At 27.9% G+C, this 20,600-nt stretch overlaps 1 protein-coding gene and 1 long non-coding RNA gene across 3 annotated transcripts in view; both read left to right on the top strand.

Moving 5' to 3' along the window:
* The window catches only part of LOC136981245 (nicotinamide/nicotinic acid mononucleotide adenylyltransferase 1-like), a 44,774-nt gene extending 30,193 nt beyond the window's left edge, over positions 1-14,581 (top strand). Inside the window, exon 8 of one of the 2 annotated variants that reach the window (XM_067277525.1) lies at positions 14,512-14,581. In XM_067277525.1, the coding sequence (XP_067133626.1) occupies positions 14,512-14,533 (22 nt within the window). In that variant the 3' untranslated portion in view covers positions 14,534-14,581. Of the gene's footprint in view, positions 1-505; positions 830-14,511 lie in introns of those variants that run through there. The other variant, XM_067277526.1, reaches the window with a different exon arrangement.
* A 136-nt stretch (positions 14,582-14,717) lies between these two features.
* Positions 14,718-19,304, top strand: LOC136981230 (uncharacterized). The gene is made up of 4 exons (XR_010881666.1): positions 14,718-14,807; positions 14,884-14,994; positions 15,101-15,148; positions 19,085-19,304. It is a non-coding gene; the product is annotated as an uncharacterized lncRNA (long non-coding RNA).
* The last annotated feature ends 1,296 nt before the right edge of the window (positions 19,305-20,600 follow it).

Raw genomic sequence — 20,600 nt, 5'->3', positions numbered from 1 at the left:
AACCTTGAGCAAAAACAGTATAAAAAATTTCAACTAAATATTTTATATTGTTTCTGAGATATTAAAAAAGAACATTTTTAATAGCACTTTAATTTGCCTATATCTCAAAAACTAAGCATTTTGGAATACTTACTTTCTTTTTTTTTCTAATTACACTTTTTTCTGTTGCCTCCCAAAGTTTGGCCAGTCTTATCATTAATATCCTATATATATATATAAATGCATATTTCTCTTAACACTAAATCAAATTACTTGTCTCACAGTTGTTTGTACATTAGCATATAGAAAGTTTTGAAAATTTTCTGCATATGAAAAACTTTAAAACAATATTTTTACAAATATATATTTAATAAAAGATGTATTTATTTTTTTCTCTAATGCAAAAGATATTGCAGCATTTTACAGGATATTTCTTTATAATTTAAAAAATTTTTCTGCTTATAAACTCTATTTCAAATTTTCTAGAATAATATGGCTCTCAGTTTATTTTTATTAAATCTTATAGGAACTGAGATGAAAATTTCTTATCTTATCGCACTTTTGTGGAGTCTTGGATGCAAGATTGGCTGTACTCGAAATAGTGGTCACGAAATTACTTGGTCTTCTGAAGTCATATAATCCACTGCATTTATATCTACTGATTGTTTAATCATAAAATGTTTTACTGTGGTTTCTCAAAGCAGTGGTTCTGTATGATATTGAGTGAAGTGGAGTATTATATAGAACAAAGTGTGTTGTTATGGATTTGGTACGTTGTGAAAAGTACATTGTAATTTTAAAACAACAATAAAAATAGTCATATTATTCAAATTTTACTGAAAACAATAAATATTGTTTACAGTAAGGCTTTTATTGATTATAAATGAGAGTTGCATTCTTTTCCAAAAAAGTCTTTCATTTTAGGCACATTTCAAATGATTTCTATTTTGAAAGTATTATTTTACATTTGATTGGTTGAAGTATGTGCGATTATTGTTATTTAAAATAATTAATAGAAAACAAACTATATAAAATGGCTTAAATATTTATACTATACTAACTGAATTCTTAATATTTTTTCAGGCTAATTTTAAAATTTAACAAAGACGTATAATATGAAAAGAAAAATATCTTTTCATATTATCGTACATGGATAAATAAATCAATATAAATAACTTTTACTTTTGAGTGCATTAATGATAACTGAATGTTAACAATTTTAATATTAACAATTATTATTTTTCATGTTAAAAATATTTTTATAAAGTATATAACTTTGAAATTATCATTTCAGTAGTCTTATTTAAATAATATATAAAAGCTGTATGACCATATCTAATTAATTCAATTAATTAACTAATAAAACCAACTCTGATTGGCTAAACTTTTTTAAATTAACTTCATTATTTGCTTTTCTCACATTAGTTTGCTATGTTGTTTAAAACAGGCTCATGAATATATAATGATACAAACTGATTTTATTCTTAAACTGCTTTGCTGTCATAAGGAACTGTTGTATTGAAGAGATGAGTTCATGAGTTAAATTTATTAACATGTTGAACTGAGAATTTATAAATGTATTAAAATGTTGATTAAATTTTCATAAACTTTAAAACATACCTTAAATTTCCAGCAAAACATGGTTTTATTATTACAGTAATGTAATTTCTCTAAAATAGTTGTCATATTTACCAGTTTAGATACAGGGAGTACTTTAAAATGCTTTTTTTCTCAAATGTTAATAAGATGTTTGTACTGTATGTAATTTTATTAAAATCTAATACTATAACTACACTATAACACTTTAATTGGACTGTAATAAGTCCAATGCTAGTTATGTTTAGTTTTGCAGATTCTTAGATAATTCATTGTATAAAATTCACAAGAAAAAAAAGATATATAATTGCAATTAAACAATGTCACATTACATTTTAGTTACCAATTTCAAACAAAAAAAATACTCTTAAACTATAATTTTATCTTGTGCTTGAAATTAGCAATGAAAACTTCAATTCTTTTTCAATCTAAATCTGATTTCTAGTGTTATGATTATTTTTCAATTCTGTTACTGGTTAAAAAAAAAACAATTTTTAATAGAGAAACAAACCAATAGAGACTTGCTTTTATTATTTAGAGAAACAGTGATTACAGAACTAATTTTTAGAAGTATAATCATACACATTTCTAATTAAAACAAATTTTTTATTTTTATTTTTGAAAATTTGATTGCTTTTAAAGTTGTTTAAAAATTATTCAAGTAGTTTTAATGGTTTCTATGTTTAAAGAAATTAGTTTGCATTTTTTTGATAATTTTTTCCAGGATCAAATATTTAGTTTTTAGCATATAGGAATCTATTGATCCTTAAAATATTATCATCTCATTTCTCTGTTTATGATATTTAAGTTATAATCTTTTGATGGTTATTTTGAAGTTGTTTTGAAACACAAAAGTTTAAGAACTATTTCATGACTAGAAAGATAGCACTATTAATTCTTGTAGATTTGATGAATGTGTTTAGCATAATTTTATCTAAGGATTTTGTATTGACTTAAATCTATGTAATTTGTTTAATGTGAAATAGCTTCATGAAAATACTTAATGAATAAAATCTACTTGATTGATTCTTTTTCTCCTTTAGAATGTTGAAAGTAAGTATAAAATTGTTTTGGAGAACTTATGCAGGAACACAAAGGTGATTGATCAGACAGACTTTATTAACTAAAAAGGAAATGAGCACTTTCAACAATAAAATCTACATTTTAAAAGCTGTATATACAAGTATATAGCTTCTCATTACTTGATTTATTAATTGAAACAGGAGTGATTGCTAATTATATAATTACAATTGATGCCTGAAAATTATAAAGAATTGCATGAAAAAAAATTATTGAATTTGTAACCATTTGACATCAACTGTTCTAAGATAAAATTGTAATTACATAAGTTTTGTGTGCTATAACTGAATCTGCAGTATTTAACAATAAGTTATTTCTGGACAAATATATATTAGTGTTTTAGTTTCATAAATTATTTATATATATAAATAATTACTGTATATAATTACTGTAAATATTGAGGTATTACTGTATATATATATATATATACATACAGTAATACCTCAACTTACGCTACCCTGACTTACGCAAACTCGGAGTTATGCGATTTTCAAATCTCGTCAATTCGTCTTTTGTTTGAGCACCAAGCAACTCTTGATTACTCACTCCCACCACACTATTGTTCAGCTTACATGTCGCATGGAATCGACACATAGCTACAATTTATTTTGTGTTATTTATTTCTGTGTTTGTTATATCTATGGAGACTTGAGAGACTACTATGTCATCCAAATGAAATAGAACTGATTCTTGTGCATCAAACAAGAAACGAAAAACTTTATCTTTGGAATGTAAAGTTAACATTATTAAAGGCTTTGATACAAAAATGAAAATTTGTGAATTATCTAAGAAGTTTGATCTACCGGAATCAATGGACAGAACAATTATAAAAGGTAAAGAAAAATTTTCGAAGCTGAAAACTTGACAGGAGGCCTCAGTTCAATTGAAAAGGGGTTACAAATTTTGGAAAATATAGACTCCAACGAAGAGCATATTTCTTCTACAAAATGAGAAATAAAAAAATTATTAGCATGCTAGGAGGAAATTTTGTGGGAGAAAAAAAATCTTTGAGCTGTCAGACGAATTTGTTAGATTTTATGAAGCTTTCTATATCAAAATAACTTTGGTTTACGATTTTAATAATATAATTTGTTATACATATGTATTATCTAAGATTTTATTAAACATTTTTTTCTAAATTATTGTTTTCTTTAGTCTCCAGCCCCAATTAAAAATAATTTGTATGTATTTATATGTGAAATTATACTCCAACTTACGCGGTTATCGCTCGGTCCCATTTATCTCGTAAGTTTGGGGTATTACTGTATGTGTGTATATATATATAGTGTGTGTGTATATACATATGAATGTATATATATGTATATATACATTCATATGATGATATATTTAAACACTTTCCCAAACATATATTTAGGAATTTTAAACCTTTTATTATAATACACATACCTGCTGCGTTCTTTCAAATCTATTTTGTGGCATTTAGATCATTATAAGTTTGTTTAAAGTATTTTGAACTTTATATTGCACAAGATTTTGAGTTTCAATGTAGTTTTATCAAATAAAATTCAAATGCAAAACTTTTGGCCATCTTGAATTACTTTTTCGATTAATGTTACCTATGGTTCCAAGATGGCGACTCATCTGATTCGGCAAGAAACCAGTGGGAACACACGTTCTAACCTAACCTGACCTAACCTATTCTAATAATTTTGTTGGTATTAATTATGGTAATTTATTAGAATAGGTTAGGTTAGAACGTGCGTCCCCACTGTTTCCCTTCTTCTATTTGCTGGAATCAGAGATGAGATCTAGGAACCATAGGTAACATTAACCCTTTTTTTCTAACAAAATATTTTCGTTAGTTGGTACTACACTATGTAAGATCAGAGATACAGTTAATGATGCTTATAAAATAAAGTAATCTGGTTAAAACTAATAATTTTTTTTCGAATTAAAAAAATGAAAGAATTAAACTAACTCTTGTTAGATTTATTATTTCGATAATTGATACTCCTACTATTTGAATTAGAAATAGTTTCTTGAATTAAAAGTTTTAGTACCTTATTATTTGGTTTGCATATAACGTCTTAGCAAAGATTAAAATTTATATATATATTTATTATGGTATTTTGCTTTTGTTACATATTTATGGAATAAAATACAACATGAATGTGCACTCAGGAAAAAATTGAGACATTTATTTTAAACTTCAAATTGATAGTATTTTTATACAGTTCATTTCTTATTTTACGAACTGTGTAAAAATAAATTTTAATAAATTTGAGTAAATTTTTAAAAATTATAAATAATATTTAAAAAAATATTATTTATAATTTTTAATTTATAATAATCAAAAAATTTTCTATAAATTGTTGAAATGCTACACACACATACACAAACACATGAGGATTATTTGCAGATTATTATGTTAAAACAATTTTAAAATTATCTTATTGATTAGTTTATTTTTATGACTTTCAAAGATGCACTATACATTTAGTAAAATCAATAGTACTGTTTTTATTTGTTGAAAAATTTTTTTGGAAATGGATGCAATTGAATGGTGTAAAAGTAAAATTTATTTTAAAGAGACTAATTTTATTGTTGTTTTTATGATGATGATAATGTTAGAAGAGAATATACACAAATATAATTATATATTGTATATACTTTTATTTATTATTTTGTACTTATTTATTTATATTTATGAAATTTAAAAAAGTGTTTTGGTTTGAATTTTAATGACAGTAATTTTTATAAATTTGTTAAAATGTAATTAAAGAAAATGAAAGGATTAATTTTAAATTTTAATAAAATGAAAATTTGCTTTTCTTATAATTGTATTAAACTTAAATTATTAATTAGTTAATTGAAAAATAGCAAAATCATAATGAATTCATTCTCTGTGATCATTTAATCTATGTGACTTTGTACTGTAAAAAATATAAATAAGCAATATGAATTTTTATAAGTAAATTCATTAATTTTGTAAGAGAAAGAAGAAATTGTACAACATACAATACAAATATATTTTTTATTGTCAAAAATTCTTTGAAATATATACGTAATGAAACAGTTTTTTTATTGCTGACAAGTTGTGAAGAATTTTATCTATCATAATTTTTAGTTACTTTACCTTTCCTTTTTAAAATTGATATGATCTGATAAATATTAAATACATTTTGTACATTAAACTTCATTAATCATTGTTCTAATCACTATCACTTTATATTTAATTTCCATTCTTGATTTTTTTTTTTAAAGTAAAAAAATTTGATTAATTCATTGAAACATCATTGGAATTGTATTATATATTATGCAATAATAATGCATATATTTTAGATAAAACAATCTATGAATGTCAAATATTTTCTTTAAAATTTGCATAATTTTTATATACAAAGAGAATACGAAGGATTTTTTAAAGTAATGTCTATAAAATGTATAGATAATTTATGCAGAATAATTGAATGTAGAAGCAGTAGCTGATGTTTATCTAAAAAATGATTTTGTGTAAGAAAGATTTAAACTGTGATGATAAGCAAGCAAAATGCTATATAATTGACTACCTATCAATGATTTACTGTAATTTCTGCAAATATTATATCAAATACTCCTTGGAAGATGTAATCATTACTATAGCAATTTTTCAATTATTTTAGATATTAAAATTATAGTTTTGCTGTTATATGCTTACCTGTAAAATTTTCAATTGTATTGAAAATAATTTTGTCAAATTATATAACTAGTTGAAATAATTATGACCATATTAGAATATTTTTAATGTAAATTCTGCTAAGGTAGTGCATTAGATGATACGATGTAATTTTCTTTGCACTAGTTGCAGAATTGGATTCATTGTCTCAGTGCAGTGTACTAATTTATTATTTACAAAATATACTTAAATGTTGATAGTAATACTTGTATTAATCTGAATAATTATAACAGCAAATGTATTATTTTTTTTTTTCATTAAATTTGTCTGAACCAATTAATTTATAAATCAGTTTTTTGATGTTAAGTTTATGAAAAATGCTTAATGTTTTCAACATTTATAGAATGTCTTCATCAGAGATTGATCATCTCTGATGAAGAGATGATCTCAAAAAGAAATCAAAGAATTGATTTGATAATTTTCTTTTAAGTGCTAAAGTTCAGTTCCTGATGAAGACATTTTGTAAATGCCAAAAATGTTCAAAGTGTATTATTAAATGTGTTTTGTAAATTTAACGTCAACAACTGACTAATTGTTTTGACTAAAGATGTTCATATTGATGCATGATGACATTATTTTGAAATTTATAAATATATAAATTTGTTTTGTCATTTCACCAGTAATTTATTACATAAGGTTAATTACTAAATAACATGTTTGAAAGATTTGGTAACATACTTAGATATCAATTATTAAGAAAAGTAAAAAGTATTTTCAGTAGTCTTGATTTATTTGCAAAACCTTATTTAGATAATGCATTCAGAAATTATGTTAAAGATATGACTTGTTTATATTTATCATAACTTTTAAGAAACATTGACCTTATAGAAATTTAAGAAATTCCTACTGTATATTACTTTTCAAAATCTATATATTGTCTACCTCCAATAATATCAGCAGCAGCATGCTTTTTTAAAATTTCATACAATTTTTAATCTGAAAGGAATTGCAGTTTTAGGATTTACTAAATTATGTTATAATTTAGTTTTGTTGCAATAAAGTTTTATGTTGATGGCAAAGAAAAAAATTATTAAATTAGAGTTTTAATAATTTTTGTAAAAAAAAAAAAAGAAATCAAATTCACCTCATTAATGAAATAAACCAATAATTACTTGATTACTGAATGTTAAATATTTGCTATCATACTGAATTTTAGTTTATTAGGCATAAATCAATCATTGATTACAATAACTTAACAATTTATTAGCAGCACCAACTTGTCTAATTACTATAACTGTATTAAATAATTTAGGTTATTTAATACAGTTAGATATTTAGGTATTAATCAATAGAGAATAACTTCAATTTTAAATTATTCTGATTGTTAAAAAATTTATTAAAAATCAATATAATCAAATGTAATTTAATGAGTAAAACTTTAAAATAAACTATTATTGTAGTATGGCATAAAAATTTATATGAACATAAATAAATAGTGGTTTTACTCTAAATGTTTTCTAAAGAAGGTTTTGTAAATAAGTATTAACATTTCAAATTAGACAGTGCAAACTTTCAATTAGGATTTCTTTAGTGTTGCTTTTATCATTATGGTTATATTATAATTTAATATTTGAAGATAATGCAGTCATTAAACAAAGATTGTTTGTTAATGTATGATTATCATCACAATATAAATAAATTAAGAAATACGAAATAAATTTATAAACTGTCTGCCATTAATTCTAATTTCATCTAAATAAATTATATAAAAATATACATATTTGCTGATTGAATCAACTCTCTTAGACAGTGCATCCAGCTATGCATCAATGCATTCTGCTATATCTGAAGATACATTCTTGACACATTCTTGATTTACACAACTGTACAGTACTTACGTTCTTTTATATAGAATTTATAGGCGAATGCGATTAATATGATTGCAAAAGATATAATCTCACTGAACTGCAAACATTATATATATCTGCTTTTTTTTGTAATACTAATATTATATATGAAATATTAACTCATCTTATTGGTTTAAATATATTAATACTGATTTTAGGACCTATTATGTTGTGTCAGAATTTGAAAATGAAATACACTGAAAGAAAATTCTAGATTTTTTTCTTTTTTCTGTATTTATTGTAAAAGTGTGTTTAAATTTAATTGTTTTCAAGACTTTACTATGCTGCTACCGGTGTTATCACAAAATTAACAAGATTTTCTCAAGACTGAAATTTCAGTTGAGTTAGAGAGAATTTGTATCTTCATAATATTTATAGTCTAACATTATTTAAAATTAAGTTAGCGATTTTATTTTTTAGATATAACTACATCAATTGCGAAAATTATCGTGGATATAGAACCATAAGCGGTAACTAAATTTTGTAGTTTTACAATAATAGCTTATTCCTGTTATATTCAGCACGTTCTACTTGGGACCATAATCATATAAGTAAAATTCTAAACGATTACGTAAAACAGCAAATTTCTGGTTGGTCCAATTTTGAAATCCCGTTCTTTAAAAATTACGGTTTTACAGTTACCCCCTTATGGTTCTATACCCACGATATATACATTTAAAATTAACAGATTGCGTTTCTAAAAACAAATGTAACTATCTTCATAAATAAATTTGTAAATATGTTACAATAGTCAAAAACTTTACACTCCTATTTTAAGACACATTTGTAGGGAATAACTATTAAAATGTGAAATGAACCAAAACTTATAATGAACGTTACTTAATGCCACCCCAATATTGATTCTTTAAATAATAGTACGTTAAAAATCAAGAGATGTTTTTCGACAATTAAAAGACATTTTAGGGTGGAATGAAATCGGATCCGACAGTTGAATGTCATGCAGTGATTTTATAGTTAGTAACATTGATTTGAATGAACCTACGCGCATACAATTTAGGCCTACAAACTTAATCAAAAAATGGTTTTAACCGACGTTAAAATTTTAGTAATTGAAGAAAAACAGTTTACTTAGCACGTAATTTTGAATAAAAGATCATCTATTTCGCTACAGATAAAAAAATCGATGTATAGTATTTCTTCATTCGATCGTTTTAGTTCATTTTAAGCACTCCCATTCGCCGCTAATCATTGTTGTTTAAGTTACGGCAACACAACACTTGGGGATCTGCCTAGGGGGATGCCTTTCGGAAGGTTTTTTCTAAGGGAAACTGGCCCCTATTTAGGTGTTACAGACGGAGAAAACCGAAAAACTCAACGTGACCAGCCCATCCGAGAGAGGCGCGAACCCACGACCGAACTCCCAGTTTTACCGTTACGGTTTTACGTCAGACTCGAAGTGACGTTTTCTGTCGGCAATTCGAACGCTCGCCTCCGGTAGGCTGTGTTAATAACCACTCACTCGTTTTTCGTAGCTGCGACATGGCCTCTCATCAGTAAGATCGAATTGTAATTTCACATGATTAGTGTTTAGTGCAAGATCATTATTCGGGACTAAAAATTTGTGTGGAATATCTCGTATAAGATGAACATGAAACACGAATGGAACGATTCTTTACTTCATGACGAAGCAGTCGACAAAGTATGATGTACTGTATTGTACATGACACAGTTGTATTTGTACATGTAATCACGAGTTATTGAACAAAGGAAGGGCTCAGTCTCGGATGAGTCATCCTATATCCTATTTACAGTGTTTGTTGTAGAACGCCTAAATATACCTATTGATCAAAAAGTACAGTGGTGCCTCGTATAACGTACAGTAAGCCGCGAACGATTACGGACTTCCTGTTTGGCCGTTACGGACTTCATGCGAAATGTCGCTTCGGTTACACCAATCATCACATTTTCTGATGACGTCGGCACCTTTTGCAAAATTAACATATTGCCTTCATATTAAATGACAGGCAATATGTGAATTTTGTCTCACTAGATGGAAGGACGATTTTTCCATTAGTTGTGTTAATTTTTTACGGCATGTATTAACTGTAAAGAATCATGCGTTTAATAACTACTATAGCGAACTTCCTCGTACTGTATTCTAATACCAGAACGTGAAGAAGCTTCCATAAATGTTCGTACTGTTTAACTGCGGTGACATGTTTAACGAATGAAACCGGAAGAAACTTGCCACAAATAAGCAATCAATGGTCGATGCTCATCGCTTAATACCCAGGTTGATTCTTTCCAGGGATAGACTGTACATTAAAATGAAGAAAGTAAACTAAAAAAAAAAAAATTATATAGGAATCGTTACTTCCTCGGGATCTGAAGCAAATTGTTTCTTTTACTTCCCCGTTTTCTATCAATTGAAACACTTCCGATATTTCGGAAGTGTTTCAATTGAACTGAAAACTAGATCTATATACCAATTCTTATCACTAAAGCTAATATAAAGCAATCAAGTAATTGAGTATTGAAATATTACGTAACGACGGAGTGAAGACAAATTTAAAACTGATTTTTAAAAAGTTTTCAAAATAATCTTTCATACAAGATCTTTAAATCTTCAATATATGATTAGGGTCGTCATTATTTTATTTTGAAACTTGGAAAAGTTTTTAAAATTTTCTATCGAGAACTGACAAGAAACTTTTATAAACGATTAAGATTATAATTTATAATTATGCATGAACATATACGTGGCATTTGCTTTGAAAAATTTGAAGTGTAAATTTTTAAAATCAGTTTCTTGACTATTGTCTTTATACATTTATAAAATTTCGGCACATTTTTAAAAGAGTCTCTAGTCGAATTTTGAATGTAGTACCAAAGAAATTTATTGTAGTAACATTCAGAATAGATGAAAAATGATCAAACACTGAACATTGAAAAAGAATAATATAGCGACAACCATCGATAATTTATATTTTCATTTTATAGAGAAAAAAGGAAATTAAATAGATATTTTATTAGAAAAATCAAATTTTATTTTGCGCTGGATTTACTATTTACGATACGAGCTATTTCGTGTTTACAGTCAAAATAACGATTCTTTTTGTCAAACTTCATCCATCCCGAGATTCTAGTCTGGGCTTCCTGTTGCAATTGCAATAAAATAGACACAACAGCACGAAGTGTGTACATATAAACATACTTATGAAAAAGAGAAAATAAAATAACCATTAGTCACGAATATTGCGTTTCAGTTAGTTTATCAATTTAATATTAGAAAAGTCGATTTTGTCTACTAAAAACAATTTTATTTTTAATCGTCAGTAATAAACGCATTAAAAACCTACTGTATTAGGTTCTTAGTCCGTTTATTACTTTATTAGATGCTGTTTTTCATCGTAAAAATGTAATTTTTATTTATTAGCTATAGGAAATTTTTTGTTCTAAATGAATAAATCTATGAAATAAAGTTTGGAATATTGATTATGATTAGGTTTAAAAGTTTATTAATATATAATGTTTGTTTATTTTTTTAATGTTTGCGTACTTTAGTCGTACGAAAATCACCGTAAATATAATTTATGAATTATTGGACATCGACCGTTTCACATTTTATTCTCAAACGTTAAAGTCTTTGTTTAAATTTGGCGAATACGGCTGCTGTAATTACAATTTATATTGTAGCAGTTTGCGCAATAGAAAGCCTTATATATTGGTTAAAACTTTGAGGAAAACGCTTTCGCTTGAACTTCGTAAAAGCACTTTTTAACATGGATAATCTGAAGAAATGTCGCTTGAATAGTTGCTGTTGCTTTAACAATGCAAAAGATGCTTCCTTTGCTTGTGGTGTATTTTCGGCAGTAAGTTAATCTTATTTTAACGATATTTTAAAGAAAGTAGAAAATTTATTAATTGCAGTTCAGAAAGAAAATCGGGTTGAAATTTATTTTGAAATTAAGGCTTTTATAAAATTATATTATTTCTTATAGGTTTTTAGTAAGTTAGATCAAATTTTGACCAATATATCCTCTATAGGTAAAAAACAATTACTCAGGAAAATTTTGGTTGCTTTCGATAAAAGTTTAAATCAATTCTTTTCCAATTTACGCCTTATAATACATTTCTCATATTGCCTTTTATTACCTTACCTTTTACTAATAAATTACTAATTAAAGTTGGTTATAAGTCCACTTAGTCAGTTATAGTCGAGCCTATTTGTAATAGATCTACGTCGTCTTTCATTCTTGTAAGAAAGTTAGAAAGGCATTCTTTCATTGAGACTAAAGGGTAAACGCCTAATACCTTTCTGAGTTTATAAAATGGGATATGCACGAGCCTATTAATAAATAAGCCTATAATAAAAAAAAAACGAATTTGAATATAGTTATGTTAAAATATTAATTTTGAAACCACACATTACTAAATTTAGAAAGTATAAATGACAATTAACTTTTGTTAATTGACAATAAGGTGAAGTGTTCAGTGAAATTAGGTATTTGATAAAATCGTCATATTCAATTTTAGCAATAGACCGGCAACTTGAGAATACCGATTATTATCTCAATTATCATGTCATTGGAAATAATGTTACTTCCAATCACATTATAATTGAGATAATAACGGAACTTATATATTAACAGAACTTTATAGTATTCACAGTCTTAATTTATTTTTATTACAATTCATATTCCTTCATTTCACTTCAGTTACTTGAATACTTGTATGATTTTAGGATTAATTATTATAAATTAAAACAGTTTTTTTAAATATGTAAATAAGTGATATTACATTTGACATAGTTATTTAAATTGAATCCATGAAGTTAAATTTATTCAATACACCTTCATTTGTATCTACTTATAAAATGTACTTAATTTGTTTTCATTATATTTTCTCCATCCGATAAGGATGGAGAATTGTATATGGGGAATTTGTATATTAATGTTCTGATTGGGATGTTCATAAATTATATATGATAGACGCGTAAGCAGTACCGTAACTAGGGCGGTGCCAGCGGTGCCCAGGCACAAGGCATAGGCCCTGGGGAGGCGCAGAAATGACCTGGACCAAGTTTTGGGGCGTAGTTACAGATGCTCGCACCGGGCGCATAAAAGGCTAGTTAAGGCGCTGCGCCTAAGTTTCCTTCTTTGATCACATTTCAAAAATTATTATAAACGTGCCATCTAAAGAGGTATACTTTAGCCACAGTCTGTCACTTCATCTCTGATCCATCAGTTCTCAAAGCAATTTTCTCTTTTTGGTAATTGTTTACCGGAACTGATACGCAGATTTCCTCGTTTTTACATCATTAAATAAAATTAATTTATTGTCAAATAAATTTTCTAATTTATTTCGCACCAATTGAGAACTACAAAGTTGCAGTTCTCGATTGTCGAAGGTTTGAAAGAAATATTTTGCCCGATATATTTTAAATATTTCTATGGTATTATTCATTCAGATTAGATTTTTTTTGGCCTTTCAAGTTTCACTACTGGGAACAAGTCCTATCTTTGCCCTCCTACTTACAGGTTATACCTTACCGTGCTGTCTTTAATATTTCTCAATATAAAGATTAAATTGTAAATATATTTTATATGTTCCATATATACCAGAACTTGGTCTATTTCTACCATTCAGATATGTTCACGGGGCAGTTTTGGCCCATTGGCCGTAGTTTGGGCACGCTGGGTTTAGCCTAATAGACAACGAAAAGGTGTATTAGGCTAAACCCACAGCAAAATGAAAATATATAATAAAGCTTAATCAGATCTTTCTTAGGAAATAACAGATTGAGTACTGCACGAATGTTAAATCTAAATGTTAAAAAAATTGTTAATTTTTTATACGTCAGTTTGTTTAATATGGCGTTAATAGCGAGGTTGAGGCCGAAGTTTTAAACGCGAAAACGTGTACGTCTGACGTTCAGCGCCGCTTTCCTGTAAGCCTAGAAGTTTGACAATGGCGTTTGGAATGTCGATCATGATTCCACCGACTTTCCAAACGCCATTGTCAAACTTCTAGTTTTACAGGAAAGCGGCGCTGTACGTCCGACGTACACGTTTTCACGTTTAAAACTTCGGCCTCAACCTCGCTAATAACTTAAATATTAGATTTTAGTAAAAATTTGATTTAAATAAATTTATTCGAATTTTAATCTAATTCAAGTCAAATAGCTAAGATTTACCATCCAGTTTTGACATATGATGATTTAATGTAATTTGTATGTAATGTAGGTCCTACATATTTCATTCCAATTATAATTTGACTCTCGGTTACTTATATTATACTTTGTTTAGATCATAAAATATCTTTAACATCGTTTGAATTATTTTAATTTTAATGAAATATTTTATTTTACAGATTTTTTCTTGTTTTCTTATAATTATTTTGGCTGCTGTATTATACATCATTAATCACCGTAGTTCAGATAGCAGTAAGTAAACTGTTAAAATTTAATTATCTTCTTCGTGCATTTTTGTACGTTAACAAAATATACTTAAAGGTAAATATGTAATATTTTTTTACGTAATATTAATTTTTCAGGCAAAGAATTATTAATCATTTATAAAACTTTAAATGCGTCGATTATTGTGTTGTTGCCAATCCAAATATTGTGTTTCCTCATCAATTTAGTTCTTTTATACGGAGTGAAGAAAGTATAATCGTTAATCTAATTCTAATAATAAGTTTATAAAATTTTATTTTTTAACAGTTTTTATATTTTTCTATAAGGAAAACCGTATGTTGATCATTCCTTGGTTGGTATGGATGATTATAGATCTGTTAGTATATTTTGCAATAATCATCTTAATTTTCAAACTTTTATCTCTTTTTAAGAATGCGGTAAGAGTTATTTTATCTCTTAAAAATAAAAATATTCAAGTATTTAATAATAATAATAATAATAATAATAATAATAATAATAAAATAAAACTTTGAAACATTTTAGGGAATGTTCGTATTGCTTGCAGTAATTTTGTTGTGTGTTGGATTAAAGGTATGTAATATTTTAAATAATATGTATTTTTATATTTTATTTTATGTAAATATTATTATTCTCGATATTTTTTCAGTTCTGTGATTGAGTTTTCACATAACTTAATTGAATATAATTTTTTGAATTTAATTTCTTTGGTAATGTCTCTTTTTCAAAATTTCATTTTAGCTATCAATTTTTATTTTATATACGGTAGACCCCAATAACACGGGTTCATATAACACGGATTCGTATAACACGGCTAAAAAATTACCATCGGGTTCGTTTAACACGGTGAAACGTCATCGCCGACTCGTGTCGCGACAGGATTGGTCGAATCTGGACCAATAGCGGATGTTGTACTACAAACCGTTGTGTTTAAACGAGCACTGGACCTACTAAAAAACGTTTATTATTCAACGGCAATAAAAATTATATTTTTATTAATGATGTCTTCAAAGTTAAGTTATTTTTTTGCGAAAAATTTGCTGATCAGGAAACACGCGTCCGCCGTTAGATAAGCCGCTCCGCGACGAAAACAAGCTTAAGCAATGGCGTCGTCGAACGGTGCATACTCGATAAGTAATTCTACAATTTTTTGTTTATAGCATAGTTTATATGGATTATTCCCAAAAATATACGTGATTTGGAAATGTTGAGTCAAATTAGTCTAGAATCGATTAATTTTATGGAACAAAACCTTTCAAACAGCCGTAGCCCCTAAACTGCACACGTGCCGGGCTGTGATTGGCTCATGTATTTTAAGTGACTCGTACAACACGGATTCATATAACACGGAACGTACCTACCGTGTTATAGGGGTCTACTGTATTTATTTTTACGTTCTTTTAATTTTTACCTTGTGAAATCATCTAGACAAACTTGTATAAATGTGCAGATGTTTTGAAAATATTTCTGTATTTTGATTTAATTAATAATTATTTGGAACTCTTTTGATGTCTATAAACGGATTTTTATGTGTAAATTCAAAGAAATATTCATAGAAAATTCGGTCACGTCATTAGATACCGATTTGAGATTTCGATCACGTTATTTGAAAAGTATATATAACATATTTTTTTTTAAAATTCAATAGTTTATACTTAGTATAAGAAGAAATGGAAAAAAGGATAAATAATGTTAGACATAACTACTATTAAGCTATTTTTTAATTCTTATAATAAGAATATTTTTCTACTTTTGGATAACAACACAAGTCATGTTTTTTCTTAGCTGAAATGAATTTTTAATTTTTTTTAAAGAATAAAATCCTATTGATTATCTTATTTTCTTAAATAATTAGATCTATGCATCTTTTCTCTTTTTCTAAAATATACATATTTTTACGTCGATATAGAATTTGACAAAATTAAATGTTAAAATAGCGTAGAAAACTGATACTTTATTTTAGTTAATGTTATTCATGTTATGAAAATATTAAAATAAATACATATTTTATAAAGAAAAAAAATCTGATCGTATTGTCCTGTTCTCTTTTGCAAAGAATAATCAATTTCTTAATCTTCAACCGTTATCAATTCGCAATGAAAACCTTATATTTTTAACACAAATGACAGAAAAATATTATTAAAGGAGCAATTATTTATTGTGACGACGTCGCAATGCCGGGCTGCAATTTTTAATCATATTTTTAAATTAAAATATATTCTCTCCACCTCAGATTAGTAGTATCTTGCTCCTACTCCTGTACATCCTGTTAGCAATAGAGCCATGCCGGTCATCTATCTAACTCCTTTCAAGAGAAATTTTTAAATTGAAATAACATGACTATAGATTTAAACCTGTTCACATGACGGCCGGACGGCCGAGCGGTCAAGGTGGCAGCCTACCGCTCTGGGGGACCCGGGATCGAATCCGAACGGGTCGAATAATCCCCAGGAATTTTTCGGGGGGTGGTCCGTTCGGATATGTCGGGCCCCGTCCCTCACCACCCGGTCGCCCCATTGTGGGCCTGGCCGAACCCATAATGGGCCTACTAAAAGAGGCCCTCTTAGTGCCCACAGGGCGGAAAGAGTTAAAAAAAAAAAAAAAAAAAACCTGTTCACATCTTATATATAAAATTCTCGTGTCACAATGTTAGTTACCTTATTCCTCCGAAACGGTTTTACCGATTTTTACCAAATTTCATATGCATATTCAGTAGGTCCGAGAACCGGCTACTATCTATTTTTCATACCCCTACACCATTTCCCCCCTTTCAAAAATATATTTATATATGGATTAAGGCTTTTATGTCCAACAGATGGCGCTAACTTCCGACGACCTAAGTTTGCTTTTCTGTCAGGCATTATGCTTTTCTGTGAGAATGGACTGAAGCAGATCATTTTCTATCTATCTATATAAATAAAATATAACGTTCGTTTGTTCCTACCGATTCCTTTGAAATTTTGACACAACGTTGCATTCGAATACGCACGTGTTTTTATATAATATACATGTCGAAATTCCCCCAGTGGGGGGAGATGGACGGGATTAAGGCTTACCGTGAAGAACTCGGCTTCTATTATACTATTTTACATGCGGTTTTTTGCGTTTTTAATTGCGTTTTAATAGGTTACGTCAACAGAATATACACTAAAAAGGGATTTTTCGATATTCCCCAGCGGGGAAAAGTGACGAGATTAAGGCTTACTGTGAAGAACTCGGCTTTTATTATACTATTTTAGATGCGTTTTTGATTGCGTTTTAATAGGGTACGTCAAGAGAATGTACACTAAGAAGGGATTTTTTGAAATTCCCCCCACGGGGGAAGTGTTATACATTTATAATAGATACATTTTGAGCCACAACAACGCGTGGCCGGGTCAGCTAGAAATTACCTAGAAATAATTTATATGGCAAAACAACGTTTGCCGGGTCAGCTAGTATACATATATAATCGGGACCTCCTGCCCCTAATCTTTCCAATCTGGTCTCGTCTTTAATACGCCATTTTTATTTATACTATTCGCGACTCTTTTATGCAACGATATCCAATTCTAATTCTTCCTTCGTTTTCTTTTCCACGCAAATTTAAAATGGCTGTGAATAACTCTTGCCACTTACTGACCGATTTTTCAATTATATATATATTTTAAAGAAATCATGAAACTGATGTTTCTACATATTCTAAAATATTTTTATAAATTAAAGTATAGACGTATACATAAGGAAGAGAGTGTCGGGATTTAAATTCTCAAATTTTCTGTTCATTGTTCCATATATTGTGAATGTAACGCGAACTTGCGCGATTGAATAGAGAATGTGATCTCATTCAAATGGCAAAAATAAATGAAATATTTAACTAGTTAAAAATAAATTTATACTGTAAATCACATATAATAATAATAATAATAATAATAATAATATGTATTGGAAAACAACACGCACAAAATGTTCTATGACAGAGCCATAATCACAGATAAAACAATTTACTACAACAGACCAGACATCACACTCATTGACAAACACAATAAAATCACATACATTATAGACATAGCCATTCCAAACACTCACAGTGTACAAAACGCATTCACTGAAAAAATTAGCAAATATACAGAACTCACCCAAGAAATAAGGCATCTGTGGAGGATGGATAGGGTGCTTATTGTACCTGTTGTTCTCTCCTCTACAGGTGTCATACCACACACACTACACAAAAGCCTGGGCACTACAATTAAATAGAAATACATATATCATACTACAGAAGGCCACTATATTGAATACATGTCATATTGTGAGGAAATTCCTGAATACAGACACACACACTGATACACTTTTTTAATTTGTTTTGGTTACTATGCCTTGACTTTGGTCCGGCATAGTACACAGCCACCGGTGTTAACCGAGTATATCTCACATAACCCAACACAATAATAATATAATTATAGAACTAGCTCAGTAAATTACTAAATATAATTCTAACTATTAAATATGTTTATATGTTTTTGTTTTCAGATTGTATGCTTGATTGTCGTCAAAACTTACTACCAGGACTTGACCAATATTGATAATAACACGAATGCCTCTCCAGAAGCTTCTTCAAATGATTACAAATTGTGATATATTAGTAATTTATAAAAGAAAATAAAGGAAAATATATATATACACATACACATGATTTACTCAGAAGATGTACGAGTATATTTTCTAAATAAATCACAAGGATTTAATCTAATTTTGAAATCTTTTAAAATGATTTATAAAAAAAATATTTCAAATTAAATTAAATACTTGCAATTTATTTAGCACTTTTAATTAATTAATATTCTATACAATTTGTACTAATATTTTTGTTATTATTAAAGACATTTAAACGAAATCTCAATCACGACATATCTTTTGTGAAACGGATTTAAGTTTTTATGTTTTAAATAATTACAATACAATTTCAATAAATAAATATTCGTCAATGTATATTTTCAGACAGTATTATGTATGAATGTACAGTATTATATTGCTTTTGTAGTCAAGAATAAGCGCGTTCCTTTAAATTATAAGCGAAAAGATATACTGTATATAACAATTGGATTTTTTTCGTCGCATAAACATTTTGTAGAAGTTTGACCGTTATCAACTAAATATATTAGATTATAAATTTGAGAGTATTGTAATACAATTTAAATGATCTAAGAATATGAGCCCTGAATATGGAATATAAGACTGTAGGTTTGAAATGATTAGTTAGTCCCGACCGGATTTTAATTTTGGAAGATTTGATTATTATATATACGAGATAGAATATTTTATTAAATAGCAGATTTAAAATTGTAAATAAAGAGATGCAAATGGAACACTTAACTCATATCCACTAACGCAATTTTTTCATCTATATGTATAACGTTGTTCTCAAGCCGTTATTGCACCCTAAAATTTCCAGCCACGCAGGCAAACTGCAACCGCGATGGCTGTTTTCGATAACTATTAACAATTAGGAACATAAAGTTTGTTCAGGCACAGATTGCACTCGCGCACCCAATCGACAAGTATCTTTATGCTACGTTATACGGTAGCAATTGGAAAAGTGACATTCATCATGGCGATAAGTTGGGATGTTGCTTTGGAGTCCAAATTCATCGAACTGATTCAGGATCACGAATGCCTGTGGAAGTTTAGATATTCGTTTTATCAAAGAAAAGGTAAAAGAGCGTGATAAGTGAGACCATTTTTAATTTCTAGATATCAAATCATTGTTTTTGGTTTAGTAACAATATTATTTTAAATATAATTAAAGAATTTAGTAAAAAGCTTCATTTGTATACCACATTCCTTTGTATTATAAAAAAGTAGAAGATAGCAAACGAAGTGGACGTGGAGCAAATGATGTATTCAAGTCAACTTGGGAACAATGGGTACAATGAGCTTTCTACTAAGTTCCTACAACGAAACTGCTTCATAAACCTTTTAAACGAAACCTTTTTGTTCAGACCTTGTATATAATTGTATGTAACATATATAGCTACCTGGCTTCATA

Source organism: Centruroides vittatus, unplaced genomic scaffold (assembly GCF_030686945.1).
Source record: "Centruroides vittatus isolate TY-2023 unplaced genomic scaffold, ASM3068694v2 contig_749, whole genome shotgun sequence".
Taxonomy (NCBI): Eukaryota; Metazoa; Arthropoda; class Arachnida; order Scorpiones; family Buthidae; genus Centruroides; species Centruroides vittatus.
This window is presented reverse-complemented; position numbering and strand designations above follow the sequence as displayed.